This window comes from Melozone crissalis, unplaced genomic scaffold, assembly GCF_028551555.1.
Source record: "Melozone crissalis strain CALT ecotype California unplaced genomic scaffold, PUWL_Pcris_2 ptg000034l_1, whole genome shotgun sequence".
Classification (NCBI taxonomy): domain Eukaryota; kingdom Metazoa; phylum Chordata; class Aves; order Passeriformes; family Passerellidae; genus Melozone; species Melozone crissalis.
This window is the reverse complement of record NW_026535812.1, coordinates 5,120,905-5,148,550: the sequence shown is the minus strand read 5'-3', so window position 1 is coordinate 5,148,550 and position 27,646 is coordinate 5,120,905. Positions and strand designations below refer to the sequence as shown.

At 51.1% G+C, this 27,646-nt stretch overlaps 3 protein-coding genes across 3 annotated transcripts; 1 reads left to right on the top strand and 2 right to left on the bottom strand.

Moving 5' to 3' along the window:
• The first annotated feature begins 163 nt into the window (after positions 1-163).
• CEP19 (centrosomal protein 19) lies at positions 164-3,786 on the top strand. Its single transcript, XM_054282802.1, has 3 exons — positions 164-288; positions 2,069-2,230; positions 2,922-3,786. The coding sequence occupies exons 1-3, from the start codon at positions 219-221 to the stop codon at positions 3,281-3,283; spliced, it is 594 nt and encodes a 197-aa protein (XP_054138777.1). The 5' UTR covers positions 164-218; the 3' UTR covers positions 3,284-3,786.
• A 2,994-nt stretch (positions 3,787-6,780) lies between these two features.
• Positions 6,781-10,383, bottom strand: NRROS (negative regulator of reactive oxygen species). The gene is made up of 3 exons (XM_054282873.1): positions 10,127-10,383; positions 9,598-9,721; positions 6,781-9,363 (listed from the first exon to the last, which is right to left on the bottom strand). The coding sequence occupies exons 2-3, from the start codon at positions 9,703-9,705 to the stop codon at positions 7,405-7,407; spliced, it is 2,067 nt and encodes a 688-aa protein (XP_054138848.1). The 5' UTR covers positions 9,706-9,721; positions 10,127-10,383; the 3' UTR covers positions 6,781-7,404.
• Positions 10,384-22,543: 12,160 nt separating this feature from the next.
• Positions 22,544-27,498, bottom strand: FBXO45 (F-box protein 45). The gene is made up of 3 exons (XM_054282463.1): positions 27,223-27,498; positions 26,627-26,983; positions 22,544-25,054 (listed from the first exon to the last, which is right to left on the bottom strand). Exons 1-3 carry the CDS (start codon positions 27,496-27,498, stop codon positions 24,869-24,871), a joined length of 819 nt encoding a protein of 272 aa, XP_054138438.1. The 3' UTR covers positions 22,544-24,868.
• Positions 27,499-27,646: the final 148 nt, after the last annotated feature.

Sequence of the window (27,646 nt, the reverse complement as noted above, 5' to 3'; positions counted from 1 at the left end):
ACGGCCCGCGAGGGCTGCCCCTCGCGCCGCCTGACCGCGCGGGGCCCGCCCACGCCTTGCTGCGCGAAGCCGTGTTCCGCAGGCGTTACTGTGGGCAGCCCGAAGGAGGCCTTGGGCAGACGGGGCCTTTGCCGCTGGGGCTCGGCGGCGGCGGCGGAGTCATGGCAACCGCCCGGAGCGGCTGGACCGCCCCGGGGGAGGAGCGGGAGCGGGAGGAGATGGAGATGGAGCCGGAGGAAGAGGAGGAGGAAGGAGAAGAGGAAGACATGTGTTTCTACGCCCCCCGAGGTGAGGGGGCAGGGCGAGAGTGTAAGGGAGACTGGGAGTGCCTGGAGCGGGGCTAGCGGAGGGAGAGCCTGGAGCATCTCCATGCCCAAGCAAGGCTGAGGGAGCCGGGGCTGCCCAGCCTGGAGAGGAGCCCCAGCTGAGAGGGGCCCTCAGCCCTGGCTGGCCCCGGCTGCAGGGAGGGGCAGAGCAGGGCCGGGCTCTGCTCCAGGCCCAGCAATGGCACCGGAGCCACGGGCAGGGACTGAGCCAGGCAGCTCCACCTGGGCATGAGGAAGAACTTTCCTGGGCAGTGCCTGAGCCCTGAACAGAGCCCAGAGAGGATGTGGAGTCTCCTCACTGGGGATATCCCAGAGCTGTCTGGACACAGTGTGTGCCGTGGGTAGGTGGCACCAGAAGGACTCTGTGGTCCCTCCTGCCTCTCTAGGACGGGCTCGGCTGGGAGGGACCGGCCCGGCCCTGCCCCGCTGCCCCTCGAGCTCAGAGCTCGGGGCTCGGCCGCTCGTGCGGCTCAACTGCGGCTCTGAACGGCCCCGGGCACTGACCCACACCCCGAAGCCACCGGTGACACCGGCAGGGAAGGGCCCAGCCCGGTTACCGGGAGATCCAAACGCTCTTTGCCGTAGACCCGAAGAGTTGCTCGCGTTTGTGCTTCTCATCCTCCCAGAATCCCGGAATGGTTTGGGCTGGAGGGACCTTAAAGCTCCTCTCGTTCCACCCTCTGCCATGGGCAGGGACACCCTCCACTGCTCCACGTTCCTCCAAATCCCCACCAGCCTGGCACTGGAAATTTTCCATTTTTAAGGACATTACTGCATGTTCAAAGTCTTTCCTATGTGATTTTTTTACGAAGGAGGAACTGCTTCCAATTCTGCCTCAAAACAGCTTTTCAACATTAATGCGATTTTTCTTAATGTGGAGAAATACATTGATTTTTTTGGGGTAAAATATCTTACTTGGCCTTACTGCAGCCTGGAAATCACCTTCATGTTTGACATATTTTCACTCATTTAAAACAAATTTTTTCATAGGTTTTAAACCAATAAAAATATTTAAACCAATAAAAACATTTAAACTAATAAAAGTATTTAAACCAATAAGAACATTTAAACCAATAAAAACATTGGGTTTTAACCAATTTATTTTATTCAAAATAAAAGTAACACCTGCGCTCAGTGCTGTTCACTGAGCTGGGAAACAGAGCTGCAACACATTTGGATTTTTAATTCCCCTCTAATTTAATTTCATAATTAAATTAGAATGGGGTTTAAGCCCATTCTGACCCAAGCCACTCTGGGGTTCTGTGATTTTGCTGAATTCCTGACAAAAAGAACAGCACTGAGTGTCACTGCCATATTTTCTAGAAAAATCACTTTGCCCAGGATTTCTCTCCTGGGAAGCTGAGAAGCCTCAGAGAAAAAGGAAAACAATTATTATCTCCTTTGCTTCTCCTGTGTTTGCTGCTTTGGAATGTGGTTGGAGATTGTTTATCCAACATGTGAATTGTTTTTACTTAATATCCAGTCACAGTCAGGCTGTGTCAGAACTCTGGAATCAGTCACAGGTTTTTCATTAGTATCTTGTTCTGTAAGTATACTTTCTCTATTCTTTAACACAGTTTTAGTATAGCATTCTTTAATACAATGTAATATCATAAAATAATAAATTAGCTTTCTGAGAACATGAAGTCAGATTCATCATTTCCTTCCTGCCACGGGGGACCCCAGAAAATACCACGACTGAGAGACTCTGCCCCCTGTTTTCCTTTTTCCCTGTTTCCCAGGGAGAGCTGCTGGGGACTATGATGGAGCCAGGATGACTTTCACTGCACAGAAATGTGGGATCTGCTTCCAGCCCCCCTCCATCATCCTCATCTACAGAGACAACGTCCAGGAGAAGACTCGCCAGCGCATCATGCCCATCAGGAATTTCTCCAGGTTCTCAGGTGAGGGAAATTCCTTCCTGTCTGCAGGAATGAATTCACTCTTTTCCTGCATGCAGAGGAGCCCGTTGGTAGCTGCACACTGAGTGCCCTCCCAGCAGCCTCCAGGGAGGGGCTGTGCTGGGGCTGTTGTAAATCAGAGGCAGCTCCAGTGTTGGTGAGGGAGAGAGAATGATGCATCTCACTCTATCATCAGAAGGCTAATTAATGACTTTATTATATTATACTATGTACATTGTATCTACACTGAATCTGCCATGCACTCACTCACAACTGCTTGCACTGCACAGAGCTGCACTCATCTCTGATTCTCTCATGACTGTCCCATGACAGTGTGGACACACACACACTCTTGGCCCTGATAGGCCAGGGGAACAAAATATCTTTACTTTGAGTAAACAATTTCCATATTGCATTCTACTCTGGCACAACAACACATGCACAGCAAGTGACAAGAATTGTGTTAAGTTCAGAGAATGTGAATCTCAGAAATCTTTGAGAATGACTGTGCCTTGCTTTTCTCTGTGAAGAGAAATGTGGCAACGGGGGTAATGTTGCCTGTCCGAGGAGCCCCCATCTCAATGGCTCTCTGAGCCTGCAGGGTTTGGAGACACCCTGGGGAGGGTTTGGGAGGAGGTGTGTCAGTGGGAAGAGGTTTGTTGGAGCTGCAGGAGGCTGTGTTGGCTCTCCCCAGACTGCATCAGCGCTGCTGAGCAGCTGAAGAACAACCCCCGGCACAAGCCCTACCTGGAAGGGGTCTCGCTGCACCAGCTGGAGAAGCTGCACAGGCTGCTGAGAGATCATCTGGAAGGACAGAGCCTGTCTGACAGCTTGGGAAGATATCACCATGAATACACCATTGACCCAGAGGAGGATATGAACAAACTGGATGACAAGGAACTGGCCCAAAGGAAGAGCATCATGGACGAGCTCTTCGAAAAGAACAGGAAGAGGAGGGATGACCCTGACTTTGTTTACAACGTTGAGGTGGATTTCCCACAGCATGAGCACCTGGAGTCCTGTGCCTGGGACACGGAGTCAGATGAAGAAATGTGATTCCAGACAAAGATAGGCAGTTCAGAGACAAATCTCAGTGTCCCAGCAGAGAGAACAATGTCACCATACACTGGCTCAGGAGAACCCAAGGTGCCACAGCAATCCCAGGCTTGAGTCAGCTTTATTTAAGGAGCCAGACTTGATTAAATGGAAACTGCATAGCTGAAATTGTTGGCTGGTTTTAGTCTTTTTCTACATAAAAGAATTTTAAATTATTTAATCTTTCAATTTCTTACATTTCAGTCAGCTTTGGCTGAAAATGAGGTGTTAAATATTCATGTCCTGAGGACACTGTTAAATCTGTACTGTACAAATAGGGTGATTATTATTGCCTGCTGAGAGGTTAAATATGTATCAGTCATTCTGGATAAATCAACTCTGCATTGAGAATATTACTCTCACATTTCCCTAGCATGCTTAAATCTTCAGTTTTAGCTTACACAAAAATAAGTCCTTACATGTAAGAGAATGAATATCTTGAAAATGAATTAGTCTTGAAAGTACTTTTAAAAAGACAGTGATTTCAAACTGCTGAAATGGGATGATTGAATCCTTACACTCCTGGGTGATGCTTCCTCATTAGTGCTCAGTTCTGGGAGAAATTGCTTAAAATATCAGAAAAACCAGAGTGGTAGAAGGTCAGAGGCTGGGGGTGGTTCTAGAGTAAGACAAACTCGTCCCACTGAAGGTTTTAATCCAGCTGTCTGCCTTGGCTGGGCTCTACTAGATCAGTCCTGCTCTCATGTAAGAACTGGAGGACTAAGATTAGGATTCTTTGGGAAATTTTACAACTCCAAAAGCTTCCTGGATTTTGGCTTTCTGAACCCAGGCAGCTGGGAGGGCTGAGAGTGAGAAGGGCCTTCATCCCAAACTGAGGGGCCTCAACAAACTGCTGACATAACTGAGAGGGGTGGCTGGAGGAGCAGCTGGAAGAGCTCTCCTCCTACACCCCAAAATGAGTTGTTGCTGTGAAAAACATGGAGCAAGTGTCAGTTAAACCACAGTGCTTTACTAAAGAGGACAAGGGAGCTCACACTTGGCCAAGGGGGTCTTCAGTCAGGAGAGAAATGAAAGCTGAGCCCTCACTTGCCAAAATTAAAAAAAAAAAAATGTAAAGGTTGACTCAGCTCTCCCAGGACAGGAAAGAGCGTGCAGGGGTCTGGCACAGGCCTTGCCTCAACAATTGCAACATAACAGCACACAAAGAATTCCCACTTGGGAGGGAGAGGGCCCCTGGGAACCTCTCCTCCACTTCCAGCCTGCCCCCAGCTTCATCCTGACCAGGACATGTCCTGTGTCCAGCCCCAGTGAGGGCTACGTGAGGCCAAAGGAGTGCCTGGATTGTGAGGTTCCTGCTCCCCATCCCTCCAGCCCACCCCAGACCTTCAGCAGGGAGCCATACTGTTCTTCCCAGTTTGGGAACATGACAGGAAGGCACTTCACAGGCAGCTTTAGATCATGCATAAAGACATAAAATGGGACAGGTCCCATAACAGTCCCCTCAGCAGCCTCATGGCAGAGCACATCCCATAGCCACAGCCCTCTGCACTTCGCTCCCACTGATCCTGACCTGCCTGGCTGCTCACCCATCCAGACCTTGACATCTGCACTTGCATGGAGAATGTTGTGGGACATTGTGTCCAAAGCCTTGCTGAGGCACAGGGAATCCACAACTCTCCCCTTGCCTACAGACCCGTCCATTTCATCCTGAGAGGAAAGGTTGGGTCATCCTGAGAGCAGGTTGGGCAGGCATAACTTAGCCTCAGCAGTCCATGCTGGCTTCTTCCAGCCACCTTCTTTTTCTAGAGCTGTGCTCCAAACAAAGAATATTCATTCCATGGCTTTCCCAACATGAGGGTGACAGCCCTGTTGCTCTCTGGGATGGCCTTTTGCCTGTTACTGAAGCTGGGTGGGACCCCTGGGTTCTCCAGTCACCAAGGACCTTCCCTGATCACCATGGCCTTGCAAGGATGCTGAGAGCAGCTTTGTAAGGACACCTCAGAAAGTGGAATCTCCTCTTGCTGCCCCAACATCCCCTTCACATCACAGCTCCAGGTGAGCCACAGCTTTCCAGGCACCATGAGGGAATGCTGAATGTCCCCATCAGCTCCATACAATTAAGAATCCCTCCTTTTTATCCATGCCCTGGGCAGTGCCAGGTGCCTGGGCTCCTACCACAGCTGCACCCTGCTCCCCATGCCAGATGGAGCAGCAGCATTGGCTGTGGAGCTGGGGAAGGACACACATCCCTCTCCAGCTGCGGAGGTGAGGAAGGACACACATCCCTGTCCAGCTGTGGAGGTGAGGAAGGACACACATCCCTGTCCAGCTGTGGAGGTGGGGAAGGACACACATCCCTCTCCAAGCCCAGCTCCAGGAAGAGGGGATCTCTCAGGGACATCTGCTCACCCTGCCAGCAGGGAGACACCAGAATGCAGCTGGGGACGGTGCAGGGAGGTATTTATAGGTCACTGCTGTCCCCCAGGGTGCAGCTTACAGGCAAAAGAAGTTAAAATAGGCTGAGGGATTCCCCAATTGGGGCCTGCTTTGGTTTTGGCTATTTCAGTCTAAAATTGGGGCAGAAAGCGGTCATTTCCCAGCCAGATCTGGCAGATGGGTTTCCAGAGCCTGTACTGCTCTCAGCCCCAGTGGAGATGCTGGCTGCTCTAGCAGGGTCTGACCCATCCATTTTGCAGCCTTGCACAGCCAGCAGCCACACCAGGCTCCCCATGAGCCAGTCCCTGTGCCTGGGATGGGTTTGCCCTGCCTTGTCTGCCCTCCTTCACCATCCCCAGCATCCTCCCAGCTTCAGGCCAGGCCTGGGCATCTCCCTCCATCACCTCACAGGTCAACTCCACCAGGTTTGATCCCCAGTACACCCGACATCACTGACTGAGCCCACACCCAGGCAGGACAAGCCCCCAGAATTCCACTCCAGCACTGCTGCACACTTCCCTGTGCCCCGTTCCCATTAAACATGTTTCACTAGAAAAATCCCAACAGTGCCACAGGAATAAAGCCACTCCAGTTCTCAGAAGGGCTTTTGAGTTAGCACAAACCACCACCACTTCCCCTTTCCCCTCAGTGACCCCCGAGGAGCAGAGCAGCACTTCCCCAGGTAGTGCTGGCTGCTCTGGGAGAGGCAGAGCTGCTGTGAGCAGGGCTGGGTGGAGGAAACCCCCGGGCACTGCCCACCAGAGCAGGGCTTGCACAACAAAGAGGAAGGATTTCTCTTGTTTCCTTTGTATGTTTAATCCAGCAGTCACTGGAGAAACATAAATCCATTATAAAATATTGCTGAGGGATATGATTTACTCCCTTGCTTTTCAATCAATATTCCTCTTGTTGCAACTTGGGCTGTTTCTAATGGAGTTTTCTAGCCCAAACTGTGACTTAGTGAAGAAACAACACCCCAAAATGTGTCTTTGAGCCCTGCTGACAATGCCTGTCTTTATCAGCACATCCATATGGTGCATGAGTAGGGTTGCCTGCGAGTTTGGCAGTGCTGGAAAGCTGTGACTAGAGAGACCCTTCTCCACAGCACCCAGGTGATGTTTGCTCCAGCCTGGAGCACTTTGTGGAGGCTGGTTGCAGATCTGGAAGATTTTTTGAGTTGGCTACAGGTGGGAATAAATAAAAAGAACTGCTGGAAGGTGGGGGGGGAAGCAGTGCTGGAGAAAATTGTCACAGAATCCCAGAGTGGTCTGGGTTGGAAGGGACTTTAAAAACCCATCTGGTTACAACACCTTCCTCTAGATCAGATTGCTCCAAGCCCACTCCAACCTGGCCTTGAACACTTCTACAGACGAGGCATCCACAGGTTTTTCTGGGTGACCTGTTTTTTCAACCAAGGAATGTTTGATGTTGTGTCCACTCAGCTCTCACCAGCACCAGCTGAAGGTTTCTGCTGCAGACACCTTCCTCAAGGATTCCCAGCGCTCCATCACCAGACACAGCCCTCACCCTTTGGGTACCATCAGGGCAGGAATGGCAGCTCCCCCAGCACCTCCTGTCCTGCATCCATCAGCTTTCCATCCTGACCACCTCAGAGGGGTTATCACCTGCACTCCTGACCACCTCCTATTACTGACCCTTCCCAAGCCCTTCCTCTTCCTCAGCCATCAGTAAGGGCTGGACGCTCCACACCGATTTTTCACCATTTTCAGCAGCTTCTCCTTGAGCATGAGGAAGACAACCACGAAGGCCACCAGGAGCGTCAGGCAGGTGGGCAGAGCCAGCACCAGGTAGAGCAGCTCCATGTTGGCCGTGTGCCACTGGCAGCTCTGCAGGACGGGCTGGGGCAGCGCGCCGGGGCTGAGCGTGCGGGGGCCGTGCCTGCAGGTCACCTCCTGCTTGTCGGGCACACGCAGCCCCCGGGCCTGCTGCAGGGCGTCCCACCAGCCCAGCGTGCAGCAGTTGTAGGGGTTGTGGCTGAGGTAGAGCTCCCGCAGGCTCCTGCCCAGCGGTGCCTGCTGTGGCAGGTCCCGCGGCAGCGCTGGCAGGCAGTTGTCCCGCAGGTCCAGGCTGCGCAGCCTCAGCGCGCCCAGCCAGGCGGGGAACGCGGCCAGGCAGTTCCCAGAAAGGTCCAAGCGCACCAGGCTGCTCAGGACAGAGAGGTCCGTGGCGGAGGAGAGGCTGGTGTTCCTCAGAGACAGCACCTGCAGCGTCAGGACAAGGTCCTGCAGCCAGGCCAGGTCTCCGGAGAGCAGCTGGCGGTTGTCAGAGAGGTCCAGGTGCATCAGCGATGTCCCCTGGAAGGGGCGGCCGCCCATGCCCTGCAGACCACAGCCAGCCAGGGAGAGGTGGCTCAAGGTCTCCACACCCCTGATATCCACGCAGGAGAGACCCTCAGCCTCACCTGGCCGGGGACAGAGGGCAACCCGGTTGTAGCTGAGGTCCAGGGTAGTGATCTTCCTGGTGTGGGTGAAAATCCCAGGAGGAAGAGCCTGCAGCCTGTTGGTGCTGAGGTTGAAGAGCTGCAGGCTGGGCAGGATGTCCCCAGTGCCCACCTTCACCCCCAGCTCCACCAGCTGGTTCTGGCTGAGGTCCAGCTCTGTCAGCCTGGCCAAGGGGTCCTGCTCTGGCAGGTGAAATGCCTCCAGGCAGTTCTGGTTGAGCTTCAGGTGGGTCAGGGAGGGCATCTGGGCCAGGAAATCATCTGGCAGGCCCCAGACCTCGTTCTGGCTCATGTCCAGGAGGCGCAGGGAGGAGAGGTTGCTGTGGCAGAGCTCGTCCCAGAGCCTGACCGTGGTGATGTTGGTGGAGTTGCCATCGATGATCAGGAACTGCATGGTGACGTTGGCCAGGGAGGTGCCATTGGGGAGCCGCTGGTAGAAGCTCATCCTGTTGTCCTGCAGCAGCAGGGAGTGCAGCTTGCTCTGCCTGGGCAGCACAGGGAAGAACAGCAGGCGGTTGTGGGACAGGTCCAGCACCTCCAGCTCAAAGAGGTCATCAATTTCCATGCTCAGAAACCACTCAATGACGTTGTTGCTGAGATTGAGCACCCTGAGCTCGGTCAGGTCAAACCCCACCAGGCACGGGAGGTAGTTGTAAGCTAAGTTGAGCCTCTGCAGCCTCTGCAGCCCTTCAAAGGCATTGTCAATCTCAAAGATGTAGTTCTTCTCCAGGTTCAGCTCCAGCAGCTCTGTCAGGTTTGTGAAGGTGGACGAGTCCAACCTCATGATGATGTTCCTGGCCACAGACAGGGACTCCAAAGAAGACAGGTTTGAGACTAAAACTGATACCATGTCCTCCCTGAGCTGGTTTCCAGCCAGATCCAGCATCCTCAAGGCCGGCAGAGCAGAAAGAGCAGCGGCTGTCAACGAGTAGTTGGTGAAGAGCAGGTTGTCTGTCAAGGAGAGCACCTCCAGGCCCTGGCTGCTGAGGAAGGCACCGGGCTCAATGAGTTCCAGGCGGTTCCTGGTCACGCTGAGATGCCAGAGGTGGGGATACAGGAGCAGGGAGGCATTGCTCAGGACCTGGATAGTGTTGTCATCAAGGAACAGCTCCTCGGTGTCGCCTCGAAGGTTTCCTGGGATGGAACTCAGCCATCTGCCAGTGCAGTCCATGATGCTCTGCACCTGAAGGAAGAGGAGGATATCTAGCACCACTGTGGGAGGCAGGAGATGAAGAGGGACAAGTCTGGGGAGCAGAGGAAGAGGAGAGGAGGTGGCTCTTTGGTCATAGCCTTGGCACACCAGTCCACTCCAAGCCAGTAGCTGGGATGGAGAAGGTCTGGAGATGCTGAGCTGCCTGGGCTTTGCCAGGCAGGACCAAGCACTCAGAGTGGGGAGGGTTCACAAGAGAGGACTTACAAGCTCACAGCCCCCAGGAGATGGTGCCCAGGCTGCGTCCGTCCTGCCTCCCCATCCCACTGCCAGGAGGAGGAGCAGCAGGGAGAGACCAGGGAGCGGGGCCTCCATCTCAGTGGCGGCACTCCTGTGGAGAGGGAGGCACAGGGGAGGAGGTCAGGAGCTGCAAACCATTCACCCCAAAAGCCCCAGGTGATGCTGCCCGTGGAATGAGGGGCACAGAGCCTTGGCACTGAGCCCACCCAGCCCAGCAGAAGCCCTGGTGGGGCTCCCTCAGTTTGGGGAAGGGCGGGCACGGGGGTGGCAGTGCACAGTGGGAAGGCACCATCACTGCTGCACAGCTGCTCGTGGAGGCCACTGAGCTGCATCCTTCCAGCAGGGCATCCCCCAGCAGGGCTCTTGTGCCCCTCTTGGCACCAAACACTCCCCAGGGGACACCAGCCCACCCCCCATGTCCCCCCAGTGCCCATCCCAGTGCTGGGGACCCTTCCAGGGAAGCAGAGGCTCTCCTGCTGGAGAGCCCATCACTGACCTGGTGGGAGCGGAGCTGACGGCATTTGCATCTGGGGAAAAGCTGAAACTCAGGCAAATGAGCAGTGAGGGCTCAGCCAGTGTTTGACACACGGCACTTTCACAGCTGCCACTGCGTGAAGGAGAATCAGGGTTATTTTGGGCAGCCCAGGGAGCCAGAGCCTTGTAGCACAGAGGGAGCAGGGCATGTCCTGGGCTGTCTCCTTCCTTGGGACAGCCTAAGTGTTGAGCTGGTAAATTATCAAAGCAGAATTTATTACTCTAGAAAGGCAGTCCCCTTTCCCCAGGCTGCAAGTGACACACAGCACCTTTCACTCTCTCAAGTGCTTGGGGTCCAGCAGCAACTCCTACCCAGGCATGGTGGCAGGAGAGGGACCCTGCTCTCCTGGACCTCAGTCCTTGCTGCACCCAAAGAACACAGTTTTGGTTCTCTGCAGAAACTCCCCCTTTCCTTCACCCACCTCAACCTTCCTCGGCTTCTCCCAGCACCAGAAGCTCCTCCATCCTGCCAGTGCTCCCTGGAGCAGGTGGGATGGCACCTGGCCAGCCAGGAGAGGAGGCAGCAGCCCCAGCAGGAAACCCTTGCCCGCAGCCCTTCACCAGAGCCCACATCCAAGAGCCCTGGGAGCTGCTGGCTGCTCCCCACGCTTCACACCAACCCCAGCACGAGCCCACGCAGCCACAACCCATTCGAGCACTGCTGTTGGTGACACACAGGTCCCCAGACTGGCGCAGGAACCCCTATGCTGGGTGTTTCCCCCAGCACAGCTATGGGGGGCAGCTACTCACCGCGTGGGCTTTGGCACGCTCCATCCTGCGGCCCCTCAGAGGGTCCTGGGACAGGGCTGGGGGTCTGTGTGCCACCCTCGGGGTCCGTGTGCCACCCTGGGGGTCCGTGTGCCACCCTGGGGGCCGTGTGCCACCCGCCCTGTGGCTGAGCACCAATTTAGGCTTTGCGGAAGGAGCGACGGAAGCTGCAGTCACATGGAGGCAGCGAGCGAGCGGGCCCTGCTGCTCTGCTCACTGAGCACAGCACTCCCTGCACGGGTCATGCACTCACTCACACCCTGCAGGGAGGAACCACGGGGCCCAGCAGGCAGCCAGGGTGTCACACAGCTCCTGGGGATGAGCCAAGCCTTGCATGGTGGCTCCTCTGTGCAGCTCCAGCAGCAGAACCCACGCTCAGCCCACAGAGATGGTGACCACGGTGGTTCTGCCCTGCACAGCCATGCAGGATGGGGAAATGCCACCCCTGCATGGCACCCATTCCCCTTGTGTCCCTCCAGACCCCTCTTGCCTCCAGCACCCAGCCCAGGGGTGTGACAGGAGCCAAGGGATGTGTGTCCTATAGGAGAAGAAGGTGCTGGTGTTTCCTGTTGCATCCCAAGCCAAGCGGGACATGTCCCAGGTGTTGAGTGTCCACTAAATTTGGGATGCTGTCACAGACATCTTTTATGAAAAATCCTTTCCTTGGGATTTTTTCCTCCTGAGAAGCTGGGAGGCCTCAGGAACAAAATGTAAACAATGGTTATCTGCTGCTGTGGAATGCAGCAGGTGCATCTGTGATTGGTCTCATGTGGTTGTTTCTAATTAATGGCCAATCACAATCAGCTGGCTCGGACCGAGAGTCCGAGCCACAAGCCTTTGTTATCATTCTTTCTTTTTCTATTCTTAGCTAGCCTTCTGATAAAATCCTTTCTTCTATTCTTTTAGTATAGTTTTAATGTAATTTATATCATAAAATAATAAATCAGCCTTCTGAAACATGGAGTCAGATCCTCATCTCTTCCCTTATCCTCGGACCCCTGTGAACACCATCACAGGATGCCAGTGCCTGTCCCTCACAGTGTCTAAGTGAGATTCAGGATGTTTCTATCCCCCTGCTCACAGTCTCTTGGGTGTCCTGGGGCTTCTGGGGATTTCGGCAAACCCAAATCAGAACCACCCGGATGCAGGGACCTCCTGAGTGCTAATCCCCGTGTGAAACTCAGCAGAAATGGCTTTTCAGGAAACAAAGATCCCCATTTCCAAGGCAATATGCACAGGGAGGTCCCCTTCCTCCTCAGCCCCATCCAGCCCTGCTCTCCATCTCCCCACCCCATGTCTCCCCATTCCCAGGCTCCTCACACACCCCCAAGTCCCCAGCTAACCCAGCCTCTGAGGAGGAAAACTTTGCCCAGATCTACCCAGCTGGGAAAGGGTTAAAAATCATGGAGAGAGGATCCAGCCCTGCAGCAGGACCTGTCTGTGATCAGCAGGTCCATGCTCTATATGCCACGTGTTCCATGGTGCCCATGGGATATTTGCAGAGTCAGGAGATGAGCTGCCAGACCACATGGCCCCCAAAGTCCTGAAACCAGCAAAAATGACCAGGGAGGTCATTTTCTTTGCCTTCCCCTTAAATTTCATTTCTTCTCTGGGAGGAGGCTGACCTCTCCCTTGTCACTCACAAAAAAGCCCTGTGGTTTCATTTCCTCCATTTTCAAGGAAGTTTGATGTATAAAAATCAAGAAGGAGAAGAGAGAAGCGAACAGGACTTGGCAGAAGCTCACAGAAGGCCAAAATTCCCATGGCATTGCTCCAGGGCACACAAAAAAAGCTGATGACCACAAATTCCTCACCCCAAACCCTGCCAGGAGCCCTCACCTGGCGCTTGGAGACACAGGAGCTGGCAGAGCTGCAGCACTTGGGCATCCTCTGCTCTCTGCATTGGGAGGCTCTGGGAGACCTTCTGATGGCTTCTGATGGATTTGGGAGGCTTCTGATGGATTCCTTTCTGTGGTGCCACCTCAAGGTGATGCCCTGGGGGTCAAACCAGCTGATGGATTCTGATGGATTTGGGAGGCTTCTGATGGATTCTGATGGATTTGGGAGGCTCCTGATGGATTCCTTTCTGTGGTGCCACCTCAAGGTGATGCCCTGGGGGTCAAACCAGCTTCCTCCTGCAGCCCAGCAGGAACTGGGAGACAAAACAACCTCCTTCACGCCCTGCTTTGCCCCCAGCCCATCCCCAAGGCCAGGGCAGTGTAGCCCCCATGCCCAGCAGCTCCAGGGGCTGGCAGAGCCCCTGCAGGGCCCATCCAGGTTTTTCCCACCGTGCAGTTCCTGGAGAGCAGCCCCACTTCAGGGCTGACCCCAGGGCTCTGTGCTGCTGCTGCTCTTCACACTTTCCCCACATCCTGCAGCCGGATGGCTCTGAAAAGGTCCTGAAGCTGCTGCTGGGTCCCCTCCTTTTCCTCCCCTCACACCCCCACCCACCCTCTCAGCAAGGATTTGATGTGTGAGAGGGGTGAGAGAAACGCCAAGCACGTGTTTTTAACATTTTAAAAGTAATAAAATTGTTATAAATATAGTCATTTAATTAGGGCAATAATGATTTGGACGATTGGGATTTAGGACAATACAAGATAATAAAAACAGAGTTACAGACAGTCTGGGCAAAATAAGCCTGAAAAAGGACCCACGTTAACAGAGGATTAACCCTTAAAAACAATCGCCTGTTGCATATTCATACACCTCATACATGATGCATAAACTCCATTCAAACACAGGATTCTGTCTGGTCAGTGTCAGCTTCTTCCTCTGAATCCTAATGGTGCCTTCAGCCTGAACGAGGCGTGAAGAAGTTTGTTTCCTCTGATAATGGAGCAATAAATTCTCTTTCTTTGAAAGATTTCGGTGTCCTGTGGCTGCTATCTCAGTGGGAGTACCTCGTTCCTCTCTTTTAAAAACAGTATCTTCCATAGCATAGTTTCTATTTTAACATTTTGTTATAACCAAAAACTATACTTAACACACTACTTAAGAGAATTAATACAGCATCACTTTCTAACACAACACACATAACATTCATTTTAATATTTGTGAAAAGCCAATCATAAAATACACATTTTTCACAGGGGTTAATTTTTTTTTTAATACCAGCACAAGGAAGGGACAGGGATTGAGCTGCTCCTCTGATCAGCCCTTCAGGGAGCTCCAGTGCAGCTCAAAAGCTCAGGTGGGTTAAACTGAAGGAGATTGAGCTGCCTGGAGCCGTGTCCAGACGTGCAGCTGCAATTCCTGCAGCTGCAGAAATGGCTTTTCTGGGAATCCCCTTATGGTTTTACACCCAGTAAGCTTCTTCTGTTCCTCCCTCCTCCTCCTCCAAACAATCTTTTTCCCTTAACAGCCTTCAAGTTGTCAAACACAGCCCAAGAGCAAAGCTGTGATAAGAGGGCAGGATCCTTCCCAGCCTCTCCTGGAATGCACCCAGCACAGGACCCTTGGGAAAGGGGAAACTGCAACAGGAAACAGCAGCCCCATCACTGAGCATGTGTTTTCCTGCAGGAAATGTGATTTATTCCCAAGTGGAAGCACCAAAGGGTCACTCATGGTTCACTCAGCAGCAGGACCTGTTGAGTGGGGGAAAAGAGAAACAGGAATATTTCTCCATGGGCTTCCTTGACTCCCAGTGGGATGGAGAACTGGCAAGAATTTAAAAAATGGTTCTGCCAGGGATGATGGTGCAAAGCATCCTTAATTAAATTTATTTTGTTTGATCACCTGCTCAGGATAAAACAAGGGAAGCCTGAGGTCTCCTGTATCTCAGGAGCTGCCAGCAGTTGTAGTTGCCTTCAATTTAAGAGGAAACATGAACACAAGAAAGAAAACAGAATTTGCTCCATGGGCAAAAGGGAAAAGCTGAAATGGACAGCCTGAAGGGCTGGGACACCTTCCTACAGCCCAGGGTGCTCCAAGCCCCATCCAACCTGGCCTTGGACATTCCAGGGATCCAGGGGCAGCCACAGTTTCTCTGTGCCAGGGCCTCAGCGCCCTCACAGCCAGGAATTTCTTCAGCATATTCCAGCTGTCAGCAATCTCCTAGCTCTTGCCAGGTTTTCTGATGGAAAGCAGGGCTCAAAGAAGACTTTGAAGGCAGGATTAGTTCTGGGTTGTTGTGAGCAGAGCCCTGGGCTTGCTCAGCCACCCTGCTGCCAACACCAGAGGAGCTGGGGCTGTGGGAGATCAGGGAGGAGAGGGAGGCAAAAATGCCCCCAGACTGACAACATGCAACAAGCCTACAGGGATCCAGGTGAGCTGCAGCAAAAACAATTGGGAAAAATTATGTCTTTGGGTTTGGAGGACATTTGAGCAAGGATCTAAACACCAATCAGGAGCCCACAGCAAGAACTTCAAGAGTATCCCTCCTTTGACCCCTCAGTGCCCAAAAGGTGCTCATTTCCTCTGTGGGAATCAGAAGAAAGGAAGGAACAGGGTTAAGTGGGAGGCAAACCCATGTTCCTGAGAGTGCAGGGTAGGAAGGGAAGAGGAATTTTTGACTGAACACTGGTATGGATGCTTGTGAGAGCTGCCTGCAAAGCAAGTGGATCTCCATCTGCTGAAGCCTCAGAGGGCTGTGGAAGGCATCAGAATTCACCCAGCCTCCACAGTTAGCACCAACACCTTCATGCTGTTTTCTTTATTACCTGTTTATTAACAGTTTGGTTTCTCAAGTAAGGGTGATGTTTTTCATTTCCTCAACAACTGCTCTCCTTGCCAGGAGCATTTGTTGCACATGTAAAGCCACAGCAAGGACATTCAGATATTCACACACAAGAACAGGCTTTAAAATCCACTGTTGACAGCTCTGGCCTGGCATTACAGTGCTTAACACATCCCTGTTCAGTGAGCAAGGTGCTCTGTCCTCTGCTTCAGCCTCATTCCAACAAGCAGCCATGGAGGGGCTTGACAGCTGGCCTGCAAGCAAAGCTGAGTTAATAGAAGAAATAACAATTGATGATTTTTGAGTGAATCCATAGCAAGGAAGAAGACAAGGCCATCAGCATGGAACAAATGAGAAAAGATACATTAAAATTTCTGTAAGCTAAACTACATGCATAAGCAGATGTGTATAGGTGCCTTTTAAATTTCTGTCAAACTTTTGCCAATTATATTGATGTTAATTGCTTTGCACCAATGAATATAATAAGTTATTGTGATGTAGTTAAGGACTTAAGATCACACTTGGTTAAGAGTATATAAGCTAGAGACACATAAAATAAACTTTTTTCTTCTTGGACCCTGATCACGTGTGCATGTCACGTCCAGCCTAATAGTGACATTAGCCAGCACAGGAGGGCTCTGTCCTGAGGTGGCTCAGTGTCTTGGTTTGGAAAGACAGGAGTCTGCTAAGGAAGGCAGGAGCCTCCCCTGAAATGGAGAATGTAAACCCTCCCCATACCTCCAAATTGTTGTAAATTTTAAATTAAAGGGCTCTCAGGCAAAAAATGGGAGCAGGAAATAACCGTTCTTTAATAGGGAAGAAAATAAAAGGATAAAATAAACAATGCAGTGCACCAGAACAGCACTGACAGAGTCAGAACCCAACCTGACACCCTGTGGGTCAGGGTGTTGGTGGCAGTCCCATTGGAATTGTGGCTCAGCCCTCCTGCAGTGTCAGGGGTGGTTCTGCTGGAGCAGGGATCCTGTGGAGAAGGATGTATTCTTCCTCTGAAGATCCTGTGGAAGGAGAGGCAGCTGCTGTTCCTCTGGGGAATCCTGTGGAGAAGCCGTGCTGGTGTTGCAGAATCTCCAGATTATATCTGCGTAGCAATGCTTGGCTCCTCCCTCTGGGCTCACATCTCCCAATGGGATATTATAGTTCTTATCAGCCATGCAATGACATTCAATAGCTGTTATCAGCAGATGTTCCCTCCCCAGGGAGGAGTGATTGTGGAAGAGATAAGGAAAACTGCCCACTTGACAAAAGACAACTGCCATAGAGATGGTAATAGAATACAATCTGGAACACTGGGTCAGTGGCTGGGCCACAGCCCCTTCCCAGACCCCAGGCAGGGGTGAGGCTCTGCCCAGTTCCCTTCCCACAGGCAGGTCCAGCCCAGGCAGCTCCATCCGCGGTCAGGGCTCTTCCTGCTGGGGCTGTAAATGAGGAGGAAGCGGCTGGAGAGGGAAAGCTGCAGCAGGGATCTCATTTCCCCTGCCCTCCCTGCAGCCCTGCTCACAGCCCCCACACTCCTGCTGTTCCCAGGCTGGGGTCTGGGGGCTCCTCTGGATCCACACCACGAGGCTGAGGTGAATTTCTCCTGGGAGAGCAGGAGAACATCTGGATCTCTTGGTCCAGAGTGCTGTGGTATTTTCTGAAGTTCCCCATCATTGGAAGGAAGGAATGATGAATCTGACTCCATGTTCTCAGAAGGCTAATTTATTATTTTATTAAAGAATTTATATTCTATTCTATTCTATTATATTATATTATTATATTATGGAATAGAGAAAGGATAGTCACAGAAGGCTAAAAGATACTAAAGAAAACTCGTGACTTTCTTCAGAGTCCTACACAGCTTGGCCATGATTGGCCATTAAATAAAAACAATTCACCTGCTGGATAAACAATCTCCAACCACATTCCAAAGCAGCAGAACACAGGAGAAGCAAATGAGATAATGTTGTTTTCCTTTTCCTCTGAGGCTTCTCAGCTTCCCAGGAGAGAAACCCTGGGCAAAGGGATTTTTCCAGAAAATATGATGGTGACAGAGCACAGCCTGCTGCAGGATGTGTTGGATGCTGAAGTAGCAGAACCTTATATTTCTGAGCAACTGGAAGCCAAGTGCATCCCCTCCCTTGTGATCCACGACAGTCCAGATGTTCTGGAGAACATCTGCAGGAGAAACCAGTGCCCAAAGTCAGGAAATACCTCTGATCTTTTGCCAAGAGTGGCTGTGGCTGCCCCTGGATCCCTGGAAGTGTCCCAGGCCAGGCTGGACAGGGCTTGGAGCAGCCTGGGATAGTGGAAGGCATCCTTGCCCATGGCAGGGGTGGGGCTGGATGGGCTTTAATGTCTCTTCCAGCCCAAACCATCCTGGGATTCCTCCTTGATCTCCTCAGGGGCTGGAAAGCCCCACAACCAGGTTGCTTTCTTCTAGTTTGGACTTTGACTACAGTTAGAGCTGCCCGAGCTTTTCCCACAGGATTGCCAAATGTGGATAAATTGACCTTTGTTGTACTGTAGAATAAAAGAAACCATTGAAAGCAACAAACCCTCCCAATCCAGCTACCCCAGCACATTTACCAAAGTCTTTTATCACAGAATCATGGAATGGTTTGGGTGGGAAGGGACATTAAAGGCCATCTTGTTCCACCCCTGCCATGGGCAGGGACACCTTCCACCATCCCAGGTTGCTCCAAGCCCTGTCCAGCCTGGCCTGGAACATTTCCAGGGATCCAGGGGCAGCCACAGCTGCTCTGGGCAACCAGAGAGGGAATAATTTCTTCCTAATACCAAATCTAAACGTCCTCTCTCTTGGTTTTTATCCTAAAACTCTCAAGGCTGGAGGCTTGAGAAGGAGAAGGTTTGGACAAGTCATTGCTGTGACATCATTCAGGAATGCAAATTTTGACCAAAAAAAAAAAAATACCCCCATCTGCAGCCCCACAAACTCCCTCCCTGCTGCCTTTCTGCTGAAGAGAAGTGAGTAATTCAGTCACAAACCCAAAGGGAAGTGAAACTCTCTCAGCTCCTTGCAGAGCTCAGCATGTCCCACCCATCTTCCTCTCTGGCCACAAGGGCCAACATCCCTGTGCCACAGCCTGCTCTGGCAGGCAGATCTGGAAGCAAATCACCCTACAAAATCCTCTTTTCCCAGGTTTCAGCCATGGACACAGCATCACTGCATTTCTAGCAGGCTCCCTGAGGGACCAGGGACAAAGCCTGGGTTTCAGGTTTGGAGTTGGAGCTTGCTCTAGCACTTAGGACATATCCTTTGGTCATGGGTGAAAAACCAGGAAAACTGCCAGGATATTTCTGTGGGGCTTTAAAACAAACTCTGACACAGGACAGCAGTGTAACAGAGGTGACATCACTGCTGTATCTGAAATGCCATCCCTGGGAGAGGCTGAAAGCAGCTCCAGCTCTCACTCTGGGACCTGAATCAGCACAGGAGCACAGGAGGGGGAGGTTCAGGCAGACACAAGATCAATATCACAGCTCCCTCCTGTTCTCCACCTTCCTGCACAGCACTCTGGGGTGAGATGGCCACAAAACCCACCTGGTTTCCATCCTGCACCCTCTCCTGAGCCCCACTGATGTTCCAGCTCTGATCCACTCTGCTCATGTTGATTATTTACCCAGGAATAGATCAAACCTTGTGCTGAAGCTGAGATAAAATGTTTTGGCTGCTTCCAAAGCAAGATCCCACCCTCCAGCTCTGCTCTTGCACAAGAGCCTGTGGAAGGGGTCAGGTGCCCAATGCAAATGGGACCTGGTGTGAGCAAAGTGGCCTCTGTCACCTGAGCACAGAAAAACAAACAGAAAGCCATCAAAGAAACCCAAGACATGATTTGGGACTGGCTGTACAGCCTGGTCCAGTGGAAGATATCCCTGCCCATGACAGGGCTGGAAATGAATGAGTCCTTCCTTTCCAGACCAAACCAATCTGGATTCCATGAAAAATGTTAACCCCTGCAGTACTTGAGTACAATAAAAAAGCATTTTGGCTAGCATCCATTTCCTAACTAGAAGGTTTGTCCAGCACTTTATAAAGCCACATATTGGGGCTGGTAGAGTTTACTCTCTTAGATTGCTTTTTAAAAGTGATGGGATATGGCTGAGTTCTCCTAAGGAAAGGAAACTCCACATTAAAAAAGGCAAAATAAATCAAACAGACATGAAACCACTGCAGGCAGCTCACACCACACCTGCCAGGGAAAATCCCTTCAATTCCTGACTTGGTAAAATTGCAGAAGAATGAACAACACTTGTAAGCATACAATGAGTTTAATTTCAAAATCCCCTTTCAGTTACTCTGATTTATTTTTTCAACTGCAATTGATTTTTTAAAAATAATTTTTTGCTGATATCACTATTTCTTCATCATAAACACCTGAGGGGAAAAAAAGCAAGTATTGGAAAAAGTGGACCTTGAACAGCAATTCTGACATTTTGCTTGAGCCTCTCAAATCCCTTTCAGTCTTTTAAGGTGATCTTGGAGCTTTAGCTCAGTTTGGTGTCACTAAAAATAATTTTCTGAAATGCAAATATTTGCTCAGCCTATTTCAGGACTCAGGGCTCAAAGGAAGGAGTGAATTTAAAAAAATTCTATGTCCATCATCCACTTCTGTTGAGGTTTTTTAGTTTGGTTTGGTGTTTGAAAATAACAGGAAGTAATTGTTAAGGGGGAAGGTTCCACATTTAAAATATTTATTGTAATCAGCACTTGTTTGAGCATAAGTCCCCCACAACTTTGCCCTCTCGTGGGGAAATGGGAGAGTTCCTTTGGTAGTCACAGCTGTAGGAAAAAAAACTGCTTAAGGGATGAATTAGCAAGTCCAGCAGGAAAAGCTTTCTGTGTTCATTCCCTGCTTCATTCATTTTTTCTTTGAATCACACTTCAGCACAAGGTGGTTTAATGTCACTTACAGAGTCAAGCATGGCTACTGCCAGCCCCCTGAAAAGCAGCTTTTTAAGTGTACAAAGGATCTTAGAGCAATTTCAATAAATCTGTCTTCTGTCTGCAGATTTCACTGCAAGTAAGTGAAAAAAAAAAATTCACTTACACATCTAAGAGCTATTTATAACATGTAAAAACTGAAATATTCACATGGAAAACTGAAATATTCACATTGAAATACATAGCTTAAGGAACGACCGAGGACTGCTCACCTCTTAAATACTTTGAAAAATCCAGTTTTGCATGATCAGACTATGATCAGGCCCAGGGTTATTTTAACTCATCGCTGCTGTCATCAACCCAGCCAAAATGGAAGAGGAAAAAAAAAATAGAGGCAGCCATCTGGAAACACACCCAGTGTGCTCAGGGAGTTTAGAAATGTAGATCAGAGATAGGCAGGGAGAAAAGTTGGATTTCTCACTGTCACATGGGGAGGCAGGCAGGGAAGAGCACAGCCACAGCACCGGGGCCATCTGCTCCTGCCTGGCTTTGTCACCTGAAACGTAGCCAGGAGGGACAGGACCCGGGGGCCTTTGCCAGGGGAAGGTGCACACAGGGCTCCCAAAAATGTGCACTCACTGCAGCCTTCCAGCTGGGATAAAAGCATTTTCCAGGAGGGAGTTTCCCACCCACCTTGATTGATCAGTTTGTCAGCAGCACCTGAGGTGTCACACAGACGGCTCAGGGCCAGCACAAAGTGCCACCAAGGCCAGGAACAGCCTCTGTCCCCAAAGCAGTGACCACATGGAGCTCCTCACCTCCCCAGAGGTATGGCAGGGACAGAGGACTGACTGTTCAGCTTCCAACAGATTTCACAGCGCACTCAAACCACAAGGAATTTTGGATTTTATTAAAATGACAGATAAAAGGCTCACTTATCCCGAAATCCTGTAAGAGTCTAAAGCCAAGACCTGTTAATCTGACTGATTTCTGTTATGGGGGCTGTGAACACTTGATGCTCCCCCTGACCAAAGCCCTTAAATCCCTTGTCAGGGCAGGTAAAATACCCCAAACAACTGCTCAGCTGACTCTGAGGTACCTCAGGCTAAAAAAAACCAACTCTGCCTTCTTGGCAAACCAGCACAAACCTCTCTGCTCCTGCAGGAGGTGTGTCACAGACATCTTTTATGAAAAATCCTTTCTTTAGGATTTTTCCTCCTGAGAAGCTGAGAGACCTCAGGAACAAAATGTAAACAATGGTTATCTGCTGCTGTGGAATGCAACAGGTGCATCTGTGATTGGTCTCATGTGGTTGTTTCTAATTAATGGCCAATCACAGTCAGCTGGCTCGGACTCTGTCCAAGTCACAAGCTTTTGTTATCATTCTTTGGTATTCTATTCTTAGCCAGCCTTGTGATGAAATCCTTTCTTCTATTCTTTTAGTATAGTTTTAATGTAATTTATATCATAAAATAATAAATCAAGCCTTCTGAAACATGGAGTCAGATCCTCATCTCTTCCCTCATCCTCAGACCCCTGTGAACACAGGGAAAGGATGAGGTGCCAGCCAGGATTTACTGCTTAAAAAGCAAACTCTTGGTGCAGAGAGTTTGGAAAGTGCCTCAGAGCTCAAACCCACAATAGTTCCTCCTAAAAGCACTGTGAAATATTGAACTTGCACAGGGAAAGCAAAGGACAGAGCAGGAGGCTGAGGGGGAAGGAGACCCCTCGGTGCAGCAGTGGTGACCACACCACCCCATCTCCAGCCCAGAGGCCCCCAGCAGGCAGGAATGCCTTTCCCACAGTCAGGAGAGAGCATCCCTGTTTCAGAGGAGGCAATTTCCCATCAGAGCTGTCAGATCCCTGAGTTTCCAAGCCCTCCTTAAGCACTCAGACCCCCTCCCAGCAGGCACACAGCAGATCACACAGCCCCAACACCTCTGTCCTCTTGGGGCACCAAACTGCAGCTCCCTTCTTCCCCCCATCTGTGGGGTTCTGCAGGTGCCATTCCAACAATCCACACCAACAGATCCTTCTGAATGATAGCAGAGTTTATTTTAATATTTTGTACAGCCAGCATTGGTCTCCAGGAATAAGTTATAATCTTACACAAGTGAGTCAGCCCAAACCCACCCTTAAGGAATGTTCAACTTTCAGCACTTCTGATTTAGAGGGAAATTATTTAGAGGGTAAGATGCAGTCTGAAGAATGGGAATCAATCTGAATTTTTGATTAAAACTCCTCAGAATTCTCAGGGTTTCCTTGCCTCTAACTGGATCGTGGACAACAGCAGAGGTTGCATCTTTCAGGACTGCACTGAGGATACATTCATCCTGGGGACTATTTATTTTCCTAAACTGGGCAGGGTTTTGTTTCCTTTATCCCCAACTCTATGCCCCGTGGTTCTGCTCTGCAGACACTTCACAGTCCAGTACAATCAATGCCTGTAACAGATTTGTCCAGATACTTGGATGCCTGTCCCACATCCTTTATTTGGCTGTTCTCAGCACCTCAAACACCTCCACTGCTCACAGCACATTCTGTCTGGTGCAGCAAGAGGAACAGACCTTGATTTGCCTTTCAGCAATGAACACACAGAACAAATAAATACTTTTAAATCCTTTAAATTGTAACAACTTACACAGTTCCAGGGCAGAGCCTGGTGATCTACCTGGCCAAAAGCACTTCAAGGCAAAGCCTCACTCACTTCCTTGAGGAACAGGGAAGGGGATGAGCAACAGCCCAAGAGGAATTCCTCTTTCTTCCATGCTCAGAGAATTGCCAGTGTCTGGTACCAAGCAACTCACATTCTCTAGCACAAAACAAAACAAAACAAAACAAAAAAAAAAAAAAAAAAAAAAAAACAAGCAAAAAGAAGTTGTATAAACATTTCCTTTCCCTCTCTGAAAAGCAGCTCTGAAACAGCCCAGGCAGCTCTGGGAGATGCCAACCAGCACAAAACCAGAGTCAGGAGCCAGCCATGGGTGTCACAGCCTTCCTGCCCTGCTAAAGGCCCTCCTAGGGTTCCCTAGAGACCTTCCAGCCTCACAGCAAAGTGGTTTCACCAGGAATTCCCTCCTCACCACACCTGGCAGCTCCCCAACCTGCACAGGCCTGCACACAGACACGCCTGGGGGGTCTGGACATGGCTTTGAGAAAATCAGTGAAGAGCACAAACACTGAATGTGACCCAGAATCCCCATCAAAGGGCTGGTGAGAGTTTTACTAGTCCTGGGCAGGTGAATGTTGGGGTGCTGGGGGATTTCATTCAGTTAAGAAAGTTTCAGGAAAGCCTTAAAGCTTTATAAAGCCACTGAAGCTGAAAGTAAGGTCTGGTTGCAGAAGCCCAATGCTCCTTCCACATCAAGGTGAGACATCTCACAACAGTGATCAGCAAGTGAGAGAATGCTTTGAAAAGGTGCCATTTTTGACATGGAGAGGAAGGCAGGCTCAGTGCTGTGCTCAGCCTTCCTTCCTGAGGGAAACTCGTGGGGAAAACGTTTTTGTTTCCTACAGAGAACAAACCTGAAGCCATGGAAACTTTCACAGGAAACAACCCAAAGCAGCACCTCACTCCACAAGAGCATCCCAAAACACATCACAACAGAACTGCACTGACATGAAGGCTCCACACCTGTCCCAGCTGTGTGTTCTGGTGCCAGGGAGGGGGGTGATTTTGTTTTCCCCCCTTTAAGAAATTCTGTCCCAGTTAGAATAAAGCAAACCCTTTCTTTTAACTGTTCTTTTCAACGTTTTCTTTATATACAATCCTTAAAATACACTTAAAAATAGCTGCACACGTGTTGTATGGTAATACCAGAGAAGGGCAGTTGCACAGACCGTGCCTCTGAGGACACTAAAAACTGTAAATACCCCCAGCTCTGCTCCAGCCCCCATGCTGGCCCCAAGGAGGGAAGGAAGAAGGGAAGGAAGGAAGGAAGGAAGGAAGGAACAAGCAGTTTGGAAATGGGAGTCTCTCACAAAACACGCCACTTACAAATCCCAGGGTAATTTCCTCAAGCATTTTTGTATCAAGTCCTTTCAGAAATGTTTGAGGTCACACTGCCATTTTAGCAATAAAATCTGCTGCGACATGCATGTGTCAGCTTCCCACTCAACCAACTGCAGCCCTGAGGATTTTTCTGGCCTGGCAGAAAGAGGAAATGTAACACAATTTCTGAAGAACGGCTGGTCCTCCGTTTCCAAACTCCACGTGGTTCCCTGGATGGCTCTTGGACACACACCCACACTTTTTTGTTCTTTTTTTTTCCTCTAATACACGTTTCCCTCTAACCAACATGCAGATTTCTCCTCCCAAACATCCACATCTCGACGTCCCAACGAGACAATCCATGTCATCCATCCAGAGGCTTTCCCAGGTAGACCAAAGTCACTTCTGTGTTACCATACACAGCAGACACTGCTGGATACAGGCAAACTTTTGGCAGTCCTCTGAAGGCAACTCCCAAGAACTCATAGCCCCTCTCAAACGCTAATGTTTTGTCTTCCATGTCCAGGATAACTCGAATCCTTTCACCTATCTGGAAACAGAGACAGGAGGGAGAGTAAAAATAACACACAGAGAGGGTCAGCATGTTCAGATGGAAACAAAAATAATGCACAGTGGAACACAGCAGAGAATTTTAAAGCAGGGCTGTCCCGTGTCTCATTATTGATTGCTCTTATGAAGGGAATTTCTCAGTTTCACCATGATCTGAAGCAGGACAGCATCCACCACCTGTTTATGATAACAAGCATGACCCTTCCCATATGAACCTGTGAAAGCACTGGGAGCAGGCACTTTGTGCTGTGTGCTTTGGAAATACTGCAGAGCTCTGGAATCTCTGCAATGGGCTCCAAGTTACCTGAGCCCTGTGTTCAGCTGCTGCTATCACTGAGCAGCAACTGCTCTGTGAGGAGCATCTTTAAAGACAATGGGTTAGAGAAAGGCAAGTGCCACCTACAAAAAAATCCCAGAATAGATTAATATGCAGGTGCTGTCACTGACAGAGGTGTTCCCTCAACAAGGAAAAAGGAAATTTCAGTACAAAATGTAAAATGAAACACCTAAATAAATATATATGCTCCCTGCATTTATCCAGCACGCATTATTTCAGATACCAACAAAAGTCCCAGACAACAGCCACAAGCAGAGCAGGCACTACACAAAAACTCCTGACTCTTCTCCAGCCAGCCCCAGCACTGGCAATTTCTTCTAGCCAACACTAACACACACATGTGTTCCCTGTAAGCACGTTTTCTATGAGCAGATCACTGCACAGGTGTCAATAAACACAAAATACATCAAATGGTCACTGACTGGAACTTTCACACAAAATTTAAGAATATCACATGCAAGGTACTAGATAGATCTTCATCCACAAGTGAAACAAAGCCACAGCACTGGGACTTGGAGTGGATTATTTTTAAAGTCCCTTCTAACCCATTCTCTGAATAGGAGATGGAAATAACAATGATCCAGTTTAAGTTGTAACACGAGCAAATCCAGCAGTTGTGTGAGGAGGCAGAATGACAAGACAAGCACTTCTATAAGGACAAAAAGATAGGGTGGCCTCTGCTCTTTAACACCCTGAAGTTATCTGAACATCAGATTCCAGATAAGAAATGTCACTCACAGAAGGAAGGCGGCCACTGAGCAAAGCAGCGGCAAACAGCACTGCTACAGGTTTTTGCAGGAAGAATCTCACCTAAGCACTAACTTCAGCTCACCCTGCCACACAACAAAGGGGTACAAGCCCTCAGACACTCACCTTGCTGTGGGGCAAGTTGCTACTTCAGAAAGCTACAACAGTCTTTCAGGTTTTATTCCAAAAAGCACCACGATGTCAAAGACACCCACAGTACAGGTTTCACACTCAGAGTTTGAGATTAAAGTGTGGGAACAACCCAGGGTGTCAGGTGCACTGAGCACCAGACAGGTGTAGCCTGCACAAGCAGTAAATCAATGGGGGAAAGAGCTCACAAAGTGGAATCATTTGCCTTCTACAGGGGAGGCAAAGAGACCTTTGAGAGTCACTTAGGAGCAATTCAGCAGCCAGCTGGGACAGCGAGTGACAGCCAGCACCCTCCAAGCCCACTCCAAACCCCCTCACCTGATATTTGGGCGCGTTATTGCACTGGGGGAAGCTGCCGTTCACCTCCCCGTTATGCAGCAAGTTATTGTCCACCAGGTTCCAGCCCCAACTCTGGTCGTCGCTGCCCAGCAGGGCCACGTAGCCCTGGCACTGCATGGGGGCGCGCTTGGTGGCGATGCCGATGACGGCCACGGTGCCCAGCGGGCCCTCCCACCACACCTCCCAGGCGTGCCGGCCCTCGCTGAAACCGATCTTGGTGCGCGCCCCGTCCGTGCTCTGCGCGATGGGGTTGCGGTGCAGCGTGAAGCCGTTCTTCTTGATGTACACGTTCCTCGAGCAGTCGTTGGTGCTGAAGGCGTGGTGGAAGGCACGGACCTGGGCGAGACAAGGCGGGAGGGGGAGATGGACGGCGCTGCGAGCAGCCTGCTCTAGTGGGAGGCGTCCCTTCCAACCCGAACCATTGTGGCTCTAGGAGATAAAACCCTGTGGCGCTCCCCAGCCTCCCGCCCCCTCGGTTTCCAATGGCGGGTGGGCCGGAGGGCCGCGGGGGTGTCCCCGAGCGCCGGGGGAGGCGGTGAGGGGGTGTCCCGGCGGGGCGGGGGTCCCGGCCTCACCTTGCCCTTGTAGGTGGGCACGTTGCAGAGGATGTCGGTGCGCAGGGCCTCCTCGGCCAGGCAGCGGGCGGCCAGGCTGCGCCACACCTCGCTGTTCTCGTCGCCGTGCAGGACGCGGTGCCACAGCTTGCAGACCAGCGCGCAGCTCCGCAGCTCCCGCAGCTCCAGGTACGAGAACACCAGCTCCAACACCCGCCCCGGCAGCCGCCAGCCCGGCCCTCCCCACGACGCCGCGGCCGCCCCGGGGCCGGGCCCGGGGCCGGGCCCCGCCGCCATCGCCCCCCGCGCTGCCCTCGCCCGCCCGGTGTGGCCGGGGCCGCCCGAGGCCCTCACGGCGCGGGGGCGCGCGGCGCCGCCATCTCGGCCGCGGGCACCGCCCCGCGCGTGCGCGGCGGGCGCGGGGGGCCGGCGAGGGGCGGGGGCG